This window comes from Hylobates moloch, unplaced genomic scaffold (assembly GCF_009828535.3).
Source record: "Hylobates moloch isolate HMO894 unplaced genomic scaffold, HMol_V3 SCAFFOLD_20, whole genome shotgun sequence".
NCBI lineage: Eukaryota > Metazoa > Chordata > Mammalia > Primates > Hylobatidae > Hylobates > Hylobates moloch.
In genome coordinates, this window is record NW_026652295.1 from 30,001,726 (window position 1) to 30,023,225 (window position 21,500).

At 50.2% G+C, this 21,500-nt stretch overlaps 2 protein-coding genes across 4 annotated transcripts; both read left to right on the plus strand.

Annotated features, from left to right (window-relative positions):
* The first annotated feature begins 13,303 nt into the window (after positions 1–13,303).
* Positions 13,304–15,507, plus strand: LTA (lymphotoxin alpha). 2 transcript variants are annotated; one of them, XM_032141016.2, is made up of 4 exons: positions 13,304–13,508; positions 13,934–14,041; positions 14,128–14,233; positions 14,481–15,507. In XM_032141016.2, the coding sequence occupies exons 2-4, from the start codon at positions 13,943–13,945 to the stop codon at positions 14,891–14,893; spliced, it is 618 nt and encodes a 205-aa protein (XP_031996907.1). In that variant the 5' UTR covers positions 13,304–13,508; positions 13,934–13,942; the 3' UTR covers positions 14,894–15,507. The 2 variants fall into 2 exon arrangements, with proteins under 2 accessions (XP_031996907.1, XP_031996906.1); XM_032141015.2 differs by having other exon boundaries at positions 13,484–13,652.
* Positions 15,508–16,748: 1,241 nt separating this feature from the next.
* TNF (tumor necrosis factor) lies at positions 16,749–19,513 on the plus strand. Of its 2 annotated transcripts, XM_032141018.1 has the most exons (4): positions 16,749–17,111; positions 17,712–17,757; positions 17,945–17,992; positions 18,294–19,513. In XM_032141018.1, the coding sequence occupies exons 1-4, from the start codon at positions 16,926–16,928 to the stop codon at positions 18,713–18,715; spliced, it is 702 nt and encodes a 233-aa protein (XP_031996909.1). In that variant the 5' UTR covers positions 16,749–16,925; the 3' UTR covers positions 18,716–19,513. The 2 variants fall into 2 exon arrangements, with proteins under 2 accessions (XP_031996909.1, XP_058288583.1); XM_058432600.1 differs by lacking the exon at positions 16,749–17,111 and having other exon boundaries at positions 17,120–17,757; positions 18,294–19,506.
* Positions 19,514–21,500: the final 1,987 nt, after the last annotated feature.

Below are 21,500 nucleotides of genomic sequence, written 5' to 3' on the forward strand. Positions count from 1 at the left end.
CCTTCCCCCAACACAGGGCTTTCCCTTTGCTGAGTCACTGAATGAGCGAGTTGGGGGCATCCGGGGCTGGGGGACCATGAGGAGCCTGGGGGAGGATGGGGAATACAAGCAGAATGGCTGGAGGAAGAGCCCCGTGGGGGAGTGGAATTTCAGTTGCTAAAATTAGGAGCAGGGGAAGGAGGTGGAAAGAGCAAAATTATGTAACATGGGTTGTCTGTTCTTGGGCAACTGGAGCTCCACACCCAAAGCCAGCCAGGCTGCTGGCTCCATCCGTCTCTGCCCTCTAGCTTGTCAGTTGTATCTCTCTTCCTCCAGGGCCCCAATCCTCATCTCCGCCATTCAGCTTCTGCCCCATCCTAAACCTGAGTTCATCTCTGGGCAGCCCAGGCATGGCCTTCCCTATAAACACTTCCTTTTCCAAGAACCAGTAGTTGAAGTCCTGAGAGGTGGAGGGAGAGTCTGGGATTCCCACGGAGGAGAGAGGGGGGCTCCCTGGAAACTAAGATAGGTAGACCCCACTACCATCGCCCAGGACACAACTGGGAACTCGGCAAAAAGAAAGGACAGGGCTGCAAGGAGAGTACAGGCATGTGCTGGTGAGTGCACTGTCTGCATAGTTACACCAGAGCATCTTATCAATCAGAAACTTATCTTTCAGGTTTTGAGCCCAGGTGTCTATAGGAGAATCCCAGGAGTGGAAGTGGAAGGCAGTAGAGGACAGGGAGGGCAAGCCTCTGGGAACATGGGTGGGCATGAGATCCTTGAAGAAGACAGCCTGAAGTTCGGAAGAGACTCAAGGCCTCTGAAGGACCAGGCAGATGTTCAGGGTGTAGGAGGGGGAAGGGCTGGTGAGAAAGATCCTGTGAGAGGAAGCTGCTGTGATTCAGAGAAGAGACTTCAAGCTGTGTGTGACCCTGGCGTCCGGTTCCTCTCACAGGCTGGAGCTTTTCGGAAGTGGCATGCAAAGAGTCCAGGTTTGGCCTTGGGGGGAGTTTGGGGTTAGGATCCCTAAGCTGGGGGTTGAGAAGTAAATTACAGAAAACTCTGGTGACCAAATTTACTCCTCCACCCAGGAGATTTCTCACTGGTTTTTAAGCACATCATTTCCCCTTCTGCAAGAGTTACATAAAACCAAAGCAAAATAAGCCCTGAAACCCGGGCCCACCGGACCACAGTCTTTTCATCGTCCCTCCCTGCTGTCTGGCCCCCAGCCCTGGTGGGGGTTCCCCTGAGATAAGGGCTGTTCACTTTCTCTGACCACATGATTTCCGCTTCTGTGTCTCTTGTTTCCTAGGCTGATAAAAATACTGAGCCCTAGAGGCCCTGGCTTCCTCTGACCCCTTGGGGTAGGCAGCAGGCATCCTGTCCAGCATGGTGGGGGCAGGGATGGGGGCCAGGGACTCCCAAGGGGTGACTCAGTGCCTGCCATGAAACAGTGGGTAGGTGGAAGTGTATCTCTGCTCTCTAGAGCTGGCACCAGGAGTTGAGTCTCAGTGGAGGATGCATTGGGATTCAATTGGAGGAATAGGCCTGGAAAAGAATAATGCGATTGAAGAGGGTCCGTTTGAGGACTCAGGTTGGGGCAGGTTTGGGTTAAGTTAGGAAAAGGATCTGGGAGGATGTCTGTTCAGTGTAGGTCAACTGAGCATTATGTAGCCCAAAGATAGATTTAAACCCTGCTTCAAGCTTACAATCTAGTGGGGAGGCAGACCCATACCTAATTAACTGATTCAAGGCATGATGAGTAAACTAAGATGTTTACAGAAAGAGGGGAGATTAAGTCCATTTGAAAGCATCCAGGGAGCCTCTGAGGAGACAGCATTTGAACTTGCTCTAATGAATGGGTTCACTAGGTGGAGGTGGATGGAAAGGTTCCATAGGCGAATAACACGTCTTGAGCAGAGCCTGACAAGTCAGAAAATGCAGTATGTTCTGGGAAAGGAGCGTCCTGAGGTAGAAGAAGCACAGGTGTGAGGGAACATGTGATGAAGAAAGGACCACAGAAAGTCAAGGTCAGAGATTGGACTTCGTCCTGAGGGCGGTGGTCCAGGTGACGATGAAAAAGAGGGAGAACAGGAGAGTGCTGCAGGAGTATAGACAAGGAGTAAGAGAACGGCCATCATCTTGTGAATTAGTACCTACTGTGTGTTAACCAGCCCTTTTCCTAACACCACAAATCCTCTCAACATCTGTCCAAAAGGTGGCCAGGCACCTCACTCCTGTCATCACAGCCCTTTGGGAGACCAAGGTGGGAGCACTTTGGGAGGATCACTTGAGGCCAGGAGTTCGAGACCAGCCTGGCCAACATGGTGAAACCCCGTCTCTACTAAAAATATAAAAATTAGCTGGGTGTGGTGGTGGGCACCTGTAATCCCAGCTACTCAGGTGGCTGAGGCACAAGAATCACTTGAACCCGGGAGGCAGAGGTTGCAGTGAGCTGAGATCATGCCTCTGCTCTCCAGTCTGGGTGACAGAGCAAGACTCTGTATCAAAAAAAAAAAAAAATTTTATTAAGCACCTGTTAGGAGCAGGGCACTGCTTGACAGTAGGTATGAATAATAAAGTCACTGCCTTCATAGAACTTGCAGTCTAATGAGACAATATACAAATAATAACTATACATTATATTTATAATGTACAGGTGCGCCTGCTTAGGGTAATAAAGTGCTCAAAGAAGGTTTGAGGTACCAGCATGACTCTCAGGTGGAGATTTCCAGAAAGCAGGTTTGGAGCTCAAGAGAAGTTGGGTCTGGAGGAACAGATTTGGGCATCATTCCCCTCCCAGTAGAGGATGAGCCTTTGAGTGGACAGGATCTTCAAGGGAGGGGGCGGAGTGACCAGAAGAGCCCTGAGCATGATCAAAGGAAGAGAACCAATAAAGGAGAGGTTGGGGAGCAGTCAGAGAAGTAGGGCATGGGGGGCGGGGGATGCCAAGCAGAGACAGGGCAGCCATGTTTGAGGCTTCAAAGAGGTCTAGTAAATGAGGGTTGAAAAGATTGTTGGGTTCAGGAACTAGACGATTACAAATTTTGAGAAAACCGTTTCCATTTAATAGAGGGGCAGAAATCACTTTACATAGGTTAAGGAATGAGTGGGAGGTGAGGGAAAGGAGGTGGTGGGCATGAAGTCAGAATGGTGAACACAATAACTGAGAATCATCTCTTAGTTCTACCCACAGATTTTACAGTTGAGGGAAATTTTACCAGTTCCTGAAAAAGTGGTTCGTTAAGGGGGCTAGCCTTTTGAGACATCACACGAAAAGGGAAGGTGAGAGATGGACTGGACATTTGAGGGAGAAAGATTTCAAGGAAGGATCTTTTTTGTTGTTTATTTTCAAGAAATAAAATTGAACGTAAAATGAAGATGCTTAAAGAGACAAAGATAGGCCAGGCGCAGTGGCTCACACCTGTAATCCCAGCACTGTGGGAGGCCAAGGTGGGCGGATCACTTGAGGCCAGGGGTTCAAGACTAGCATGGCCAACATGGCAAAACCCCATCTCTACAAAAGATACAAAAATTAGCCAGGCGTAGTGGCACATGCCTGTGGTCCCAGCTATTCACTGAGGTGGGAGAATCGCTTGAACCCAGGAGGCAGAGGTTGCAGTGAGCTGAGATCACACCACTGCACTCCAGCCTGGGTGACAGAGCGAAACTCAGTGCCAAAAAAAAAAAAAAAGCCCAGGTGCAGTGGCTCACACTTGTAATCCCAGCGCTTTGGGAGGCCGAGATGGGCAGACCATAGATATCAGGAGTTCAAAACCAACATAGCCAACATGGTGAAGTGCTGTCTGTACTAAAAATACAAAAATTAACTGGGCGTGGTGGCACATGCCTGTAACCCCAGCTACTCAGGAGGCTGAAGCAGGAGAACCACTTGAACCCGGGAGGTAGAGGTTGCAGTGAGCCGAGATCTTGCCACTGCACTCCAGCTTGGGCAACAGAGCAAGACTATCCCAAAAACAAACAAAAAAGAGAGCGAAAACATAAGCAAAAAATGGGGAGAGAATATAGTAAAGATAGAGGAAGTGGGATAGAGTACAGATAAAAGGATCAGCCTTGGAAACAAGAAAAAGTACTGTGAGTCAGTGTGTAAGGAAAGATTAAATATAACAAAATTAAGGAAAAAGAGGGAAGTGAGATCCACACTGGATGGCCTTAAGCTGAATGAAATATTAATAGATGAGAGTGAAAGACATCAGAGGCACGGAGATTTAGAACATCACGCACAGGAGTATGATGGGGAGTCAACAAAGAATGAGTAAAAGTGGTGTCCAGGAACACTGATGACTCTCTGAGATTAGCTGGCCAGGATTAGTTATAGGCCTCTTATGGTGACTCAGCTGTCTACCGCAGTGCTTGGCAGCCTAAGACAAAGCCCCAAGAATGAGACCACTTAGTTTACCCAAGTCAATTTTTGAGACAGAGTTTCACTCTTGTTGCCCAGGCTGGAGTGCAATGGCTCGATCTTGGTTCACTGCAACCTCCGCCTCCTGGGTTCAAGCGATTCTCCTCCCTCAGCCTCCAGAGTAGCTGGGATTACAGTTGCCCACCACCACGCCCAGCTAATTTTTGTATTTTTAGTAGAGATGGGGCTTCACCACGTTGGCCAGGCTGGTCTCGAACTCCTGACCTCAGGTGATCCACCCACCTTGGCCTCCCAAAGTGCTGGGATTACAGGCATGAGCTACGGTGCCCGGCGGTAAGAGATTCTAAAATGCAGATAAAGTGGAGTTGAAATTGTTGACCATGCAGTACATGTTAAATCAACAGGCAAAACCAGGAAAGCAGAAGCAGCCAGAAGTCTTGGTAAGAATAAAGAACTGATTCAAGGGGAGGCAGAGAGTGGGAGATGTGAAAAGTGAGTGGTTGTGATGAGAAGGGTAATTCAGAGATCAAGATCTTGAAGGCATAATTCTTCCAAGTGATGCTGGGGTTTAAGGTATAACCTTACTCCTGGGTGGCTAAAATGGAGGAGGGAAGAGGCTGTAAAACCAGTAGACGAGAAACTTGGAGAATTGAGAGGCCAGACTGTAAGACTCATCTGATCTGTGTAGCTTCTTTTTTTATTTTTATTTTTTTTCCTCTGAGACGGAGTCTTGCTGTGTCACCCAGGCTGGAGTGCAGTGGCGTGATCTGGGCTCACTGCAAGATCCGCCTCCCGGGTTAACTCTATTCTCTCGCCTCAGCCTCCCGAGTAGCTGGGACTACAGGCGCCCGCCACCACGCCTGGCTAATTTTGTTTTTGTATTTTTAGTAGAGACGGGGTTTCACCTTGTTAGCCAGGATGGTCTCGATCTCCTGACCTCTGATCCGCCCACCTCAGCCTCCCAAAGTGCTGGGATTACAAGTGTGAGCCACCGCGCCCAGCCGATCTTTGTGGCTTTTAAAGTCACTAAAGATGGTGGTAGGAGGCTGGGTGCGGTGGGTCATGCCTGTAATCCCAGCACTTTGGGAGGCCAAGGGGGGTGGATCGCTTGAGCTCAGGAGTTCAAGACCAGCCTAGGCAACATAGCAAAACCCTATCTCTGCAAAAAAAAAAAAAAAAAAATACAAAAACACAAAAATTAGCCGGGCATGGTGGCGTGCGCCTGTAGTCCTAGCTACTCAAGAGGCTGACGTGGGAGGATCACTTGAGCCCAGGAGGTCGAGGCTGCAGTGAGCCAAGATCACACTACAGCACTGCAGCCTGGGTGACAGAGCAAGACCTTGTCTCAAAAAACAAACAAGGATGGTGGTAGGGATAAGATGTGGAGAAAGACTGAGCTAGTTATACAAGTTGTTAAGAGCATAATAAAGATTTTGATGGATAAGATTGTGCTGTGAAGACAGGAAGAGCATGGCAAATGCAAAAGGCACGTGCTTTGGGAGATGAGGAGGAGTTTATCAATGGTCTGGGGGAGAGAAAATAATGACCCCTCTCTTCTGCCTTCATTCCCCTAGTGATGGAGGTCGAAGAAAGAGCAACCTTCACGCAGAGAGGAGTAGCATCATTAGGGGAAAGCCAGGTTTCAAAATGCCCAGAGGAAAATGCTTTCAAACATAGTAGACAGGATTTGAAAATATGAGGAGTTCCACCAAATATTGTGAAATGGATTGGTAGAAGGGTCCTTGTGGGGCAGGGAATTGAATCCAGGGAGGTTAAATCCCAGTGGGAATTCAGAAGACTAAGTCTGGAGAGTTTAGCTTCTAGGAGCAGGAGGTTGTTGCTTCTGAAATTCAGAATGGAAGATGCACTGCATCCATTGTGAGGGGAAACAAGTGCCTCAAAGGGGTCTTATAGGGATGCACAAGATAAGTTCCATGGCTTTAAACATCTTCATGCTGACCATGCCCAGGTTTCTTTCTCTAGCTTGGACTCTGCCCCTGAAAACCAGACGTATGTCTGCCAAGTGACATCTCTACTTGCGTGTCTAATAGACTTAGACTTACCACACCCAAAATAGAATTTTTTAGTTTTTCCATCCATCAGAATCCTGCTTCTCTCCCAGTCTCTACATCTCCCACCCATCAATCTATCATCTAGTCCTGTTGATTCTATCCCTGGAATGTATAATATATCCCAAATTTGTCTACTTCTCTCCATCTCCATGGCTGCCACTATTTTCTCTTCACCATTAATGCCACTGCCACCTGTCTCCTACCAGCCAGCCTAAACACAGGAGCCACAGTGATCTTTTAAAAACAAGTCCAGGCTGGGCGCGTTGGCTATGCCTATAATCCCAGCACTTTGGGAGGCCGAGGTGGGTGGATCACGAGGTCAGGAGTTCGAGACCAGCCTGCCCAACATGAAACCCCATCTCTACTAAAAATACCAAAATTAGCCAGGCATGGTGGCACACGCCTGTAATCCCAGCTACTCAGGGGGCCGAGGCAGGAGAATCGCTTGAACCTGGGAGGTGGAAGTTGCAGTGAGCCAAGATCATGCCATAGCACTCCAACCTGGGCAACACAGAGAGATTCCATCTCAAAAAAAAAAGAAAAGTCCAGGCGAGGCTCAGTGGCTCATGCCTGTAATCCCAACACTTTGCGAGGCTAAGGCGCAAGGATTGCCTGAGGCCAAGAGTTCAAGGCTGCAGTGAGCTATGATGGTGCCACTGCACTCCAACCTGGGCAAAAAAGTGAGACTCCATCTCTTAGAAAAAAAAAAAAAACCCAGGCTGAGTGCAGTGACACATGTCTGTAATTCCAGCACTTTGGGAGGCTGAGGCAGGCGGATCACTTGAGGTCAGGAGTTCAAGACCAGCCTGGCCAACATGGTGTACTTTCTCTACTAAAAGTACAAAAATTAGCCAGACATGGTGACATGCACCTGTAATCCCAGCTACTTGGGAGACTGACATAGGTGGATTGCTTGAACCTGGGAGGCAGAGGTTGCAGTGAGCCGAGATTGTGCCACTGCACTCCAGCCGGGGTGACAGAGCGAGATTCTGTCTCAAAAGAAAAAAAAAAAAAAAAAAGGCTGGGTGCAGTGTCTCAACGCCTGTAATCCCAGCACTTTGGGAGGCCGAGGCAAGTGGATCACCTGAGGTCAGGAGTTTGAGACTAGCCTGGCCAAGATGGTGTACTTTCTCTACTAAAAGTACAAAAATTAGGCAGGCATGGTGGCGTGCACCTACAATCCCAGCTACTCAGGAGGCTGAGACAGGAGAATCGTTTGAACCCAGGCAGCAGAGGTTGCAGTGAGCTGAGATTACGCCATTGCACTCCAGCCCGGGCAACAGAGTGAGATTCTGTCTCCAAAAAAAAGAAAGAAAAAAAATCCAGGGCCAGTGTGGTGACTCATGCCTGTAATCCCAAAACTTTGGGAGGCTGGTCCAGCATGGTGGCTCACACCTGTAATCCCAAAACTTTGGGAGGCTGAGGCAGAGAGATCACCTGAGGTCAGGAGTTTGAGATCAGCCTGACTAACATGGTGAAAGCCCATCTCTACTAAATACAAAAAATTAGCCAGGCATGGTGGCATGCACCTGTAATCCCAGCTACTTGGGAGGCTGAAGCAGGAGAATCGCTTGAACCCAGGAGGCAGAGGTTGCAGTGAGCTGAGATCAGTCATTGCACTCCAGCCTGGGCAACAAGAGCGAAATCCCCTCTCAAACAAACAAACAAAAAAAAACTTTGGGAGGCCAAGATGGGCAAATCACTTGAAACCAGGAGTTCGAGACCAGCCTGAGCAGCATAGACCCTGTCTCTACAAAAATTTTAAAATATTTTTTAAAATTAGCCAGGCACAGTGGCACACACCTGTAGTCCTAGATACTTGGGAAGCTGAGGTGGAAGGATGACTTGAGCCCATGATTTTGAGGTTGCGGTGGGCTATGATGGTGCCACTGCACTCCAGCCTAGGCCACAGAGCAAGACACCATGTCAAAAGAAAAAAAAATCCAATCACCTCTGCTCACCTCTCTCTTCTCTCTCTCTCTCTCTCCCCTGCAACACACACACACACACACACACACACACACACACACACAGACGACCTTTAAAGGCTTCCTGTGGCTGGATGAAATCTAGAGGCTTTACCCTCCTTGCATGGCCCTGCATGACCCGGCCCCTGCCCTCCTCCCTGACCTCATCTCCCACCCCTCTCCCAGCCTCTCTCTCTGCTCCAGCCACACTGGCCTTCTGTTTGTCTTCAACACCCCCAGCTTGGTTCCACCTTCCAGCCTTTGCAGTAGCTGCTCCCTTTACCTGAAATGCTTTGCTCCCAGACTTTTACCTGGTCACTATTTTTTGTCATTTGGGTCTCAGCTCCAGTGCCACCCAAACACTCAAAGAGGATTTTGCTGACTACTGTATTTAAAAGTAGCTCCCTGCCACTCTTACGACATCAGCCTGTCTTATTTTCTCATAGTACCGATTTCTTCTTCAGTTTCTTTCCTTTCCGTCTGGCCTCACTGGAATACAAGCTCCGCAGGTGCTGGTACCTCCTCTGATCCCTTTGCCTCTATGTCCCTCCTGCCTTAGAACAATGCCCAGCATGTGGTAGGCACGCAGATACTCACTAAATGGAGGAATGGATGAATAATTCATAAAGCAGGATAAAGTTCAACTTTAGGCTTGTGGCTCAGATTGGACTTACGTTTAGAGTCAGATTTAAGTTTAGCGTTAGGAGTGATGGTAAACTGGTTTCAAGATTAGCCCTAGAAACAGGGTTGGGTTGGGATAGAGGAGAAGTTTTATTTAGGGGGTTATTAATTGGGATGTGTTTAGATTTGAGGTTAGGGTTACAGTTGGGGTTGAGTTTGAGTTGTGATTTGGGTTGAGGTTAAATTTGGGTTAGGGTTGATGTTGGTATTAAATCCCAATTTAGGTTTTGAGGCTAAGTTCGAGTTTGAAGCTAATGTCATTTCAGTCTCATTTGGAGGCTTCAGAGATTTCACTAGTTTCTCCACAAAGACCACTATAAAGACTGTATTTCCCTGAGTTTGGGGCACAAGACTCCAGTCATCAGCTCTCCCACCCAGGGAAAGTCCCAAACCAACTGCTGGCCTGCCCAAGAAAGAAACCAAATTTCATACAACCTCCGAAACTGAGATTGAAACCAAGATTGGCCCATCTCAAGGAGCATCCTTCAGCATATCTCACATGCACGTGACACAGCCTCAGCCCAGTCTTGCCCTTCCTTCCGCTGTGTCTCTCATGTCTCCCCATCACTCCTTCTTGCCTTCCCTTTTTTGTCTTTCAATGTCCCATTCTTCCTCTTTAAATTTCTCTCTGTGTCTCACTGTTAATTGCAATACTACTTTTTTGTTTGTTTTGTTTTGTTTTGTTTTTTGGTTTGTTTGTTTGAAATGGAGTCTCACTTTGTTGCCCAGGCTGGAGTGCAGTGGCGTGATCTCGGCTCACTGCAACCTCCGCCTCCCGGGTTCAAGCAGTTCTCCTGCCTCAGCTTCCCTAGTAGCTAGGACTACAGGCAAGTGCCACCACGCTCGGCTAATTTTTTGTATTTTTAGCAGTGATGGGGTTTCACCGTATTAGCCAGGATTGTCTCTATCTCCTGACCTTGTGATCCATTCGCCTCAGCTTCCCAAAGTGCTGGGATGACAGGCGTGTGCCACTGCTCCCGGCCTTGTAATACCGTTTTATATTTTAATATAGCTCAGCTGGGGTTTCAGTCCATCAGCTCATACCATTAGAGAAGCACAAAGAGACAACAGGAAGCAAAAAGGACCCTGAGAGGGCAACGCAGAGAAAAAGAAAGGAGCAGGGGCTAAAAGGGAAACCAACACTGACACAAGAGATAATAAGGTTAAAAGAATGAAAAGAAGGTTGGGCGCAGTGGCTCACGCCCATAATCCCAGCACTTTGGGAGGCCAAGACAGGTGGATCACCTGTGGCCAGGAGTTCAAGACCAACCTGGCCAACATGGTGAGACCCCCTCTCTACTAAAAATACAAAAAAAAAAAAATTAGGTGGGCTTGGTGGCATGTGCCTGTAATCTCAGCTACTCGGGAGGCTGAGACAGGAGAATCGCTTGAACCCAGGAGGCAAAGGTTGCAGTGAGCCAAGATTGTGCCACTGCACTCCAGCCTGGGCGACAGAGTGAGAACCTGTCTCAAAAAAAAAAAAAAAGGAAAAGAAAAGAAATTTTCTGACCTACCTCATCTGATAGTAGGTTATAAGACCCTCATTCCAGAAGAGATTCTGCCCTATACCTTGGAGAAAGGAATGCTGTAGAGAGACCAAGAAGAATATGGCCAGGCCTTGCTGGGATCCCCCCAGTCCCAGTCTATGACCATTAGATTATACTCCTTTTGTTCAATTACATTTCTGCACAGCTGTTCATTCTTCATCAAATCTAAGCATAAAAATAGTTTTCCCCTGGGTCCTTGGGTCTTCATTTCTGAAGGCTCCCATGTCACCTAAAACTTTGATTAAATAAATGTATTATGCTTTTCTCTTGTTAATCTGTCTTTTGTTATAGGAGTATTGGCCATAACGCTTATGATGGGTCAGGAAGGGATCACCCCTTTCTGCCCCTACAGAGCTAAGACTACTAAAGCATAAAAGGCAAAGGTGCAGGGCCTCAAGTAGAGAAGGAGAACAGGAGAAATAGCTCATACACACCCAGAAGGTTACTTACATGTCCCTCCATGTTACACCAAGACCCCTCAGGGACCTTGTGCCTGGGGAGAGAAATGGTCTGCCCCATGGAACAGTGGGCTTTACCCCGGGTCACCACCAGCCCCAGCTCCAACCCCTCTAACACTCTCCCAGTAAAATCACATCAGTAGCAGTAATAATATTTAAGGTGACAAGTTGGTATTATCTCAAACTTAGGAAAAGTGAATAAAGTCATCTTTAGAAACTTTGCTTTTTTTTAAACCTTGTAACTTGCAAGCTAAGTGAAAATGGGTTAATGTATGAGAATGTTCATATCAACATTTTTCGTGTTAGACAAAAACTAGAAACAAACGAAATGCCCATCAACAGAATATATTAGAGTATATTGATACAATAGAATATTACATCACAATTTTTTTAAAAAATATTACTGATACATACAACCACGTGGATGAATCTCATAAACATAATGCTGACTGAAAGAAGCCAAACAGAAATGAGTGCATTCTGCGTGATTTCATTTATATGATGCCCCAAAGCAGGAGGAAATAATCTATGGTGATAAAAGTGAGAGAGTGGTTGGTTATCTTTGAAGGATATCAGCAGAGAGGGGGCATGAGGGAACCTGCTGGGGACCTGAAAATATGTGGAGCTGGGTGGTGGCTACATACAGATGGAAAAATTCATCAGCTGTACACTCAAGAGGTGTCCACCTCATACCTAAGTTACATATCAATAAAAAGGAAAAAAAATTGCCGGGCACGGTGGCTCAAGCCTGTAATCCCAGCACTTTGGGAGGCCGAGGCAGGCGGATCACGAGGTCAGGAGATTGAGACCATCCTGGCTAACATGGTGAAACCCTGTCTCTACTAAAAATACAAAAAATTAGCCGGGCATGTTGGCGGGTGCCTGTAGTCCCAGCTACACGGGAGGCTGAGGCTAGAGAATCATTTGAAGCTGGGAGGCGGAGCTTGCAGTGATCAGAGATCGCGCCGCTGCACTCCAGCCTGGGGGACAGAGCAAAACTCTGTCTCAAAAAAAAAAAAAAAAAAAGGAAAAAAATTTTTTTCCAAAATCTTTTTCCTTTTTTTTTTTTTTTTTTTTTTGTTCTGTTGCCGCTGCCACACAGCCGGGGGGAAAGAGCAAGGCTCGGTCTAAAAAAAAAAAAAAAAAAGGAAAAAGATTTTGGAAAAAAATTTTTTTCCTTTTTTTTTTTTTTTTTTTTGAGACAGAGTCTTGCTCTGTCCCCCAGGCTGGAATACAATGGTGCGATCTTGACTCACCGCAGCCTCCGCCTCCCAGGTTCAAATGATTCTCCAGCCTCAGCCTCCCAAGTAGCTGGGACTACAGATGCGCACCACCACGCCTGGCTGATTTTTGTATTTATTTTAGAGATGGGGTTTCACCATGTTGGCCAGCTGGTCTCAAATTCCTGACTTCAAGTAATCCGCCCGCCTCAGAGCCCCAAGGTGCTGGGATTACAGGCGTGAGCCACTGCACCGGGCCTGGAACAATTTTAAAATAATATATTGGCTCTGCAAATGCAGCTTCAGGACAAGTCCCTTAGCTGTCCCCACCCCACCCTAAGTCACCACCCTTAAGCCTCACCCGTGTGGAATTCTGAAACTTCCTTTGTAGAGAACTTTGGAAGGTGTCTGCCACATTGATCCTGGAATGTGTGTTTATTTGGGGTTATAGAAATCTATTCTGTGGAAGCCACCTGAGGTCAGGAAGAGATGGAGGGCATCCTTCAGGAGTGAGATGAGACCTCATCATACTTGAGTGTCCAGCATCATCTCTGAGTGAGGGGACCAAAAAATTTGTCTTCCAAACTAGGACACTTTCAAGAGTGGAAGGGGGATCCATTAATATTTTCACCTGGACAAGAGGCAAACACCAGAATGTCCCCGATGAAGGGGATATATAATGGACCTTCTTGATGTGAAACCTGCCAGATGGGCTGGAAAGTCCATATACCGGGACAAGTATGATTTGAGTTGTTTGGGACAAGGACAGGGGTACAAGAGAAGGAAATGGGCAAAGAAAGAACCCTCAGCCAAGGGTGCAGAGATGTTATATATGATTGCTCTTCAGGGAACCGGGCCTCCAGCCCACACCCCAGCTGCTCAACCTCCTCCTCTCCGAATTGACTGTCCCTTCTTTGGAACTCTAGGCCTGACCCCACTCCCTGGCCCTCCCAGCCCACGATTCCCCTGACCCGACTCCCTTTCCCAGAACTCAGTCGCCTGAACCCCCAGCCTGTGGTTCTCTCCTAGGCCTCAGCCTTTCCTGCCTTTGACTGAAACAGCAGCATCTTCTAAGCCCTGGGGGCTTCCCCGGGCCCCAGCCCCGACCTAGAACCCGCCCGCCGCCTGCCACGCTGCCACTGCCGCTTCCTCTATAAAGGGACCTGAGCGTCCGGGCCCAGGGGCTCCGCACAGCAGGTGAGGCTCTCCTGCCCCATCTCCTTGGGCTGCCTGTGCTTCTTGCTTTGGACTACCGCCCCACAGTGTCCTGCCCTCTGCCTGGGCCTCGGTCCCTCCTGCACCTGCTGCCTGGATCCCCGGCCTGCCTGGGCCTGGGCCTTGGTGGGTTTGGTTTTGGTTTCCTTCTCTGTCTCTGACTCTCCATCTGTCAGTCTCATTGTCTCTGTCACACATTCTCCGTTTCTGCCATGATTGCTCTCTGTTCCCTTCCCATCTCTCTCTGTCTCCCTCTGCTCACCTTGGGGTTTCTCTGACTGCATGTTGTCCCCTTCTCTGTCGATCTCTCTCTCAGGGGTGGGGGGGTGCTGTCTCCCAGGGCGAGAGGTCTGTCTTCCGCAGCGTGCCCCGCCCCGCTCACTCTCTCTCTCTCTCTTTCTCTGCAGGTTCTCCCCATGACACCACCTGAATGTCTCTTCCTCCCAAGGGTGCGTGGCACCACCCTACACCTCCTCCTTCTGGGGCTGCTGCTGGTTCTGCTGCCTGGGGCCCAGGTGAGGCAGCAGGAGAATGGGGGCTGCTGGGGTGGCTCAGGCAAACCTTGAGCCCTAGAGCCCCCCTCAACTCTGTTCTCCCCTAGGGGCTCCCTGGTGTTGGCCTCACACCTTCAGCTGCCCAGACTGCCCATCAGCACCCCAAGATGCATCTTGCCCACAGCACCCTCAAACCTGCTGCTCACCTCATTGGTAAACATCCACCTGACCTCCCAGACATGTCCCCACCAGCTCTTCTCCTACCCCTGCCTCAGGAACCCAAGCATCCACCCCTCTTCCCCAACTTCCCCCACGCTAAAAAAAACAGAGGCAGCCCACTCCTATGCCTCCCCCTGCCATCCCCCAGGAACTCAGTTGTTCAGTGCCCACTTCCTCGGGGATTGAGACCTCTGATCCAGAGCCCTGATCTCCCACCCCCATCCCCTATGGCTCTTCCTAGGAGACCCCAGCAAGCAGAACTCACTGCTCTGGAGAGCGAACACGGACCGTGCCTTCCTCCAGGATGGTTTCTCCTTGAGCAACAATTCTCTCCTGGTCCCCACCAGTGGCATCTACTTCGTCTACTCCCAGGTGGTCTTCTCTGGGAAAGCCTACTCTCCCAAGGCCACCTCCTCCCCACTCTACCTGGCCCATGAGGTCCAGCTCTTCTCCTCCCAGTACCCCTTCCACGTGCCTCTCCTCAGCTCCCAGAAGATGGTGTATCCAGGGCTGCAGGAACCCTGGCTGCACTCGATGTACCATGGGGCTGCGTTCCAGCTCACCCAGGGAGACCAGCTCTCCACCCACACAGATGGCATCCCCCACCTAGTCCTCAGCCCTAGTACTGTCTTCTTTGGAGCCTTCGCTCTGTAGAACTTGGAAAAATCCAGAAAGAAAAAATAATTGATTTCAAGACCTTCTCCCCATTCTGCCTCCATTCTGACCATTTCAGGGGTCACCAACACCTCTCCTTTGGCCATTCCAACAGCTCAAGTCTTCCCTGGTCAAGTCGCCGGAGCTTTCAAAGAAGGAATTCTAGGCATCCCAGGGGACCACACCTCCCTGAACCATCCCTGATGTCTGTCTGGCTGAGGATTTCAAGCCAGCCGAAAGCTGTTGGTGTGTCCCACCAGCTAGGTGGGGCCTAGATCCACACACGGAGGAAAAGCAGGCACATGGAGGAGCTTGGGGGATGACTAGAGGCAGGGAGGGGACTATTTATGAAGGCAAAAAAATTAAATTATTTATTTATGGAGTATGGAGAGAGGGGAATAATAGAAGAACATCCAAGGAGAAACAGAGGCAGGCCAAGAGTAAAGAGTGAGAGGGCATGGGCACAAGGCTGACCAAGAGAGAAAGAAGTAGGCATGAGGGATCACAGGGCCCCAGAAGGCAGAGAAAGGCTCTGAAAGCCAGCTGCCAACCAGAGCCCCATACGGAGGCATCTGCACCCTCGATGAAGCCCAATAAACTTCTTTTCTCTGAAATGCTGTCTGCTTGTATGTGTGTGTCTGAGAGTGAGAACTTCCCAGTCTATCTAAGGAATGGAGGGAGGGACAGAGGGCTTAAAGGGAGCAAGAGCTGTGGGGAGAACAAAAGGATAAAGGGCTCAGAGAGTTTCAGGGATATGTGATGGACTCACCAGGTGAGGCTGCCAGACGGCTGCAGGGGAAGCAAAGGAGAAGCTGAGAAGACAAAGGAAAAGTCAGGGTCTGGAGGGGAGGGGGTCAGGGAGCTCCTGGGAGATATGGCCACATGTAGTGGCTCTGAGGAATGGGTTACAGGAGACCTCTGGGGAGATGTGACCACAGCAAAGGGTAGGAGAATGTCCGGGGCTATGGAGGTCGAGTATGGGGACCCTCCCCCAACGAAGACAGGGCCATGTAGAGGGCCCCAGGGAGTGAAAGAGCCTCCAGGACCTCCAGGTATGGAATACAGGGGACGTTTAAGAAGATATGGCCACACACTGGGGCCCTGAGAAGTGAGAGCTTCATGAAAAAAATCAGGGACCCCAGAGTTCCTTGGAAGCCAAGACTGAAACCAGCATTGTGAGTCTCCGGGTCAGAATGAAAGAAGAAGGCCTGCCCTAGTGGGGTCTGTGAATTCCCAGGGGTGATTTCACTCCCCGGGGCTGTCCCAGGCTTGTCCCTGCTACCCCCACCCAGCCTTCCCTGAGGCCTCGAGCCTGCCACCAAGCCCCCAGCTCCTTCTCCCCCCAGGGACCCAAACACAGGCCTCAGGACTCAACACAGCTTTTCCCTCCAACCCCGTTTTCTCTCCCTCAAGGACTCAGGTTTCTGAAGCCCCTCCCATTTCTAGTTCTATCTTTTTCCTGCATCCTGTCTGGAAGTTAGAAGGAAACAGACCATAGACCTGGTCCCCAAAAGAAACGGAGGCAATAGGTTTTGAGGGGCATGGGGACGGGGTTCAGCCTCTAGGGTCCTACACACAAATCAGTCACTGGCCCAGAAGACCTCCCTCGGAATCGGAGCAGGGAGGGTGGGGACTGTGAGGGGTATCCTTGATGCTTGTGTGTCCCCAACTTTCCAAATCCCCGCCCCCGTGATGGAGAAGAAACCGAGACAGAAGGTGCAGGGCCCACTACCGCTTCCTCCAGATGAGCTCATGGGTTTCTCCACCAAGGAAGTTTTCCGCTGGTTGAATGATTCTTTCCCCGCCCTCCTCTCGCCCCAGGGACATATAAAGGCAGTTGTTTGCACACCCAGCCAGCAGACGCTCCCTCAGCAAGGACAGCAGAGGACCAGCTAAGAGGGAGAGAAGCAACTACAGACCCCCCCTGAAAACAACCCTCAGACGCCACATCCCCTGACAAGCTGCCAGGCAGGTTCTCTTCCTCTCACATACTGACCCAGGGCTCCACCCTCTCTCCCCTGGAAAGGACACCATGAGCACTGAAAGCATGATCCGGGACGTGGAGCTGGCCGAGGAGGCGCTCCCCAAGAAGACAGGGGGGCCCCAGGGCTCCAGGCGGTGCTTTCTCCTCAGCCTCTTCTCCTTCCTGCTCGTGGCAGGCGCCACCACGCTCTTCTGCCTGCTGCACTTTGGAGTGATCGGCCCACAGAGGGAAGAGGTGAGTGCCTTGCCAGCCTTCATCCACTCTCCCACCCAAGGGGAAATGGAGACGCAAGAGAGGGAGAGAGATGGGATGGGTGAAAGATGTGCGCTGATAGGGAGGGATGGAGAGAAAAAGACGTGGAGAAAGATGGGGATGCAGAAAGAGATGTGGCAAGAGATGGGGAAGAGAGAGAGAGAAAGATGGAGAGACAGGCTGTCTGGCACATGGAAGGTGCTCACTAAGTGTGTATGGAGTGAATGAATGAATGAACAAGCAGATATATAAATAAGATATGGAGACAGATGTGGGGTGTGAGCAGAGAGATGGGGGAAGAAACAAGTGATATGAATAAAGATGGTGAGACAGAAAGAGAGCGGGAAATACGACAGCTAAGGAGAGAGATGGGGGAGATAAGGAGAGATGAAGATAGAGTGTCTGGAACACAGAAGACACTCAATGAAAGAGCTGTTGAATGCATGGAGGGTGAATACGCAGATGAGTGGAGAGAGAAAACCAGACACCTCAGGGCTAAGAGCGCAGGCCAGACAGGCAGCCAGCTGTTCCTCCTTTAAGGGTGACTCCCTCGATGTTAACCATTCTCCTTCTCCCCAACAGTTCCCCAAGGACCTCCCTCTAATCAGCCCTCTGGCCCAGGCAGTCAGTAAGTGTCTCCAAACCTCTTTCCTAATTCTGGGTTTGGGTTGGGGGGTAGGGTTAGTACCAGTATGGAAGCAGTGGGGGAAATTTAAAGTTTTGGTCTTGGGGGAGGATGGATGGAGGTGAAAGTAGGGGGGTATTTCCTAGGAAGTTTAAGGGTCTCAGCTTTTTCTTTTCTCTCTCCTCTTCAGGATCATCTTCTCGAACCCCGAGTGACAAGCCTGTAGCCCATGTTGTAGGTAAGAGCTCTGAGGATGTGTCTTGGAACTTGGAGGGCTAGGATTTGGGGGTTGAAGCCCAGCTGAGGGTAGGCAGAACTTGGAGACAATGTGAGAAGGACTCTGTGAGCTCAAGGGAAGGGTGGAGGAACAGCACAGGCCTTAGGGGGATACTCAGAACGTCATGGCCAGATGGGATGTGGGATGACAGACAGAGGGGACAGGAACCGGATGTGGGGTGGGCAGAGCTCGAGGGCCAGGATGTGGAGAGTGAACCGACATGGCCACACTGACTCCCCTCTCCCTCTCTCCCTCCCTCCAGCAAACCCTCAAGCTGAGGGGCAGCTCCAGTGGCTGAACCGCCGGGCCAATGCCCTCCTGGCCAATGGCGTGGAGCTGACAGGTAACCAGCTGGTGGTGCCATCAGAGGGCCTGTACCTCATCTACTCCCAGGTCCTCTTCAAGGGCCAAGGCTGCCCCCCCACCCATGTGCTCCTCACCCACACCATCAGCCGCATCGCCGTCTCCTACCAGACCAAGGTCAATCTCCTCTCTGCCATCAAGAGCCCCTGCCAGAGGGAGACCCCAGAGGGGGCTGAGGCCAAGCCCTGGTATGAGCCCATCTATCTGGGAGGGGTATTCCAGCTGGAGAAGGGTGATCGACTCAGCGCTGAGATCAATCGGCCTGACTATCTCGACTTTGCCGAGTCTGGGCAGGTCTACTTCGGGATCATTGCCCTGTGAGGACGACGAACATCCATCCTTCCCAAACCCCTCCCCTGCCCCAATCCCTTTATTATCCCCTCCTTCAGACACCCTCAACCTCTTCTGGCTCAAAAAGAGAATTAGGGGCTTAGGGTCGGAATCCAAGCTTAGAACTTTAAGCAACAACACCACCACTTCGAAATCTGGGATTCAGGAATGTGTGGCCTGCACAGTTAAGTGCTGGCAACCACTAAGAATTCAAACTGGGGCCTCCAGAACTCACTGGGGCCTACAGCTTTGATCCCTGACATCTGGAATCTGGAGACCAGGGAGCCTTTGGTTCTGGCCAGAATGCTGCAGGACTTGAGAAGACCTCACCTAGAAATGGACACAAGTGGACCTTGGGCCTTCCTCTCTCCAGATGTTTCCAGACTTCCTTGAGACACGGAGCCCAGCCCTCTCCATGGAGCCAGCTCCCTCTATTTATGTTTGCACTTGTGATTATTTATTATTTATTTATTATTTATTTATTTACCGATGAATGTATTTATTTGGGAGGTCGGGGTATCCTGGGGGACCCAATGTAGGAGCTGCCTTGGCTCAGACATGTTTTCTGTGAAAACGGAGCTGAACAATAGGCTGTTCCCACGTAGCCCCCTGGCCTCTGTGCCTTCTTTTGATTATGTTTTTTAAAATATTTATCGATTAAGTTGTCTGAACAATGCTGATTTGGTGACCAACTGTCACTCATTGCTGAGCCTCTGCTCCCCAGGGGAGTTGTGTCTGTAATCGCCCTACTATTCAGTGGCGAGAAATAAAGTTTGCTTAGAAAAGAAACGTGGTCTCCTTCTTGGGATTAATTCTGCATCTACCTCTTCTTGTGGGTGGGAAGAAGCTCCCTAAGTCCTCTCTCCACAGACTTTAAGATCCCTCGGACCCAGTCCCATCCTTAGGCTCCTAGGGCCCTGGAGACCCTACATAAACAAAGCCCAACAGAATATTCCCCATCCCCCAGGAAACAAGAGCCTGAACCTAATTACCTCTCCCTCAGGGCATGGGAATTTCCAACTCTGGGAATTCCAATCCTTGCTGGGAAAATCCTGCAGCTCAGGTGAGATTTCCGGCTGTTGCGGCTGGCCAGCCATCCGGAGAGAGCTGGGGAGGAGCCACATTCTCAGGTACCTGAATCACACAGCCAAGGGACTTCCAGAGAGAGATTCGGGTGTCTAGGCTTCAAATCACCCTGTCCTAACTCTGCAACCTGAACCAGCCACTTAACCTATCTATCCAATGGAGATAGGAACGTCCACCACACACAGGGCACGTGAGAGAAGGCCTGACCTCCATCAGAGGACCTCACTCAGCCCTTGGCACAGTGGGCGCTTAGTGAATTCTGGCTTACTTCCTTCAACCAGTTTCCAGCTGTTCTATCCCCTTCCATTCTCTCAGTGGGTGAAATCGAAGAGACTGAGGACAATAAAGAACAAGAACCGAACCGCTGGGCATGGTGGCATGCACCTGCAATCCCACCACTTTGCGAGGCCAAGGTGAGAGGATCGCTTGAACCCAGGAGTTCGAGAGCAACCTGGGCAACATAGTGAGATCCTGTCTCTATTTTTTAAAAAAGAATGAAACATAGGAATAAGATGTGGGTGAAGGACTCACATGCTGGCTTGGTCCCACTGGTCTTTGTGGTGAAGGAGGGGAGAGGTGAGAGGTGGGTGATCTGGAAAGAGAAAAGCACCCCCTCCCCGGATGAAGGCTCTTCTGGAGAGAGTCAAAGACAAATAAGGGTGGGGCGCAGTGGCTCATGCCTGTTATCCCAACACTTTGGGAGGCTGAGGTGGGAGGATCACTTGAGCCCACTAGTTCAAGATCAGCCTGTGCAACATAGCAAGACCTTGTTTCTACAAAAAAAATTAAAAATTAGTCAGGTGTAGTGGTGCATGCCTGCAATCCTAGCTCCTCAGGAGGCTGAGGCAGGAGGCTCACTCAAGCCCAGGAGTTTGAGGTTACAGTAAGCTATGATCATGCCACTGTACCCCCGTCTGGGTGACAGAACGAGACCCTGTCTCAAAAAATAATAATTCCAAAAACAAATATGGAGACAGAAATTGAGCCCCCCAAGACTGGGAGCCCCCACTGAGCTCGGAAATTAGGCTTTACCTCCAGCCCTGGGGTGCCAGGCAGGAGAAAACCGTGTGGTAGCCTGAGGGGGTAGGGTGACCCATTGGGGTGACCTAGATAGGGCCTTGGGTCACCCTCTGCCTCCTCAGCCTGTGGCTGAAAGTCAGTCATGAAGTAATGGGGGACATTGTTACTCATCCCAGAAGCACCCACACTTACTCACTTTTGGGAAGGGGGACCTAAAGTGTGAAAAAAAGGTGAGGATTTTCCGCCTCACCCTAAATGGGACACCCTAAGTGGGACATCGGTTTTTCCTCCCCAGAACTTCCTGGTGTTTTCAGGCACCACAAGGAATCCTTCCTGCCATCCCCATCTCTCTCTAACATTCTCCCCTTCTTTCGCCTTCAGCCTCCTCCCTTCAGACCCCATGAGCCTTGAATTAAGCCCCTTGGAGGAGAAGAGTTGACTGTGGGGTAGGAGACAGAGAGGCCTTCAGGCAGCCCTAGGGGGAGAAGTGCGGGGCCCCTCCAGGCTTCATTCCTCTGTCATGATAGGGGCTTACTCTGCCGCTGGGCCTTTGTAAGTGGTGCTTGCTGTGCTCTGTAATGACCCCTCTCACTGTTGGGGGGGACCCAAGAGAAAAGAGCGTGGTGCAGAGTCTGGTTAGGACCATGTGGCCCTGAAAATTAGGATGCCT

Excerpts from the sequence above, each read along its gene's own strand:
- LTA (XM_032141016.2), top strand. The coding sequence starts at position 13,943 with ATGACACCACCTGAATGTCTCTTCCTCCCAAGGGTGCGTGGCACCACC. Across the intron at positions 14,042-14,127 it reads TTCTGCTGCCTGGGGCCCAG|GGGCTCCCTGGTGTTGGCCT; the intron begins GTGAGGCAGCAG and ends GTTCTCCCCTAG. Across the intron at positions 14,234-14,480 it reads ACCTGCTGCTCACCTCATTG|GAGACCCCAGCAAGCAGAAC; the intron begins GTAAACATCCAC and ends GGCTCTTCCTAG.
- TNF (XM_058432600.1), top strand. The coding sequence starts at position 17,517 with ATGAAGATAGAGTGTCTGGAACACAGAAGACACTCAATGAAAGAGCTG. Across the intron at positions 17,758-17,944 it reads CCCTCTGGCCCAGGCAGTCA|GATCATCTTCTCGAACCCCG; the intron begins GTAAGTGTCTCC and ends TCTCCTCTTCAG. Across the intron at positions 17,993-18,293 it reads GCCTGTAGCCCATGTTGTAG|CAAACCCTCAAGCTGAGGGG; the intron begins GTAAGAGCTCTG and ends CCCTCCCTCCAG.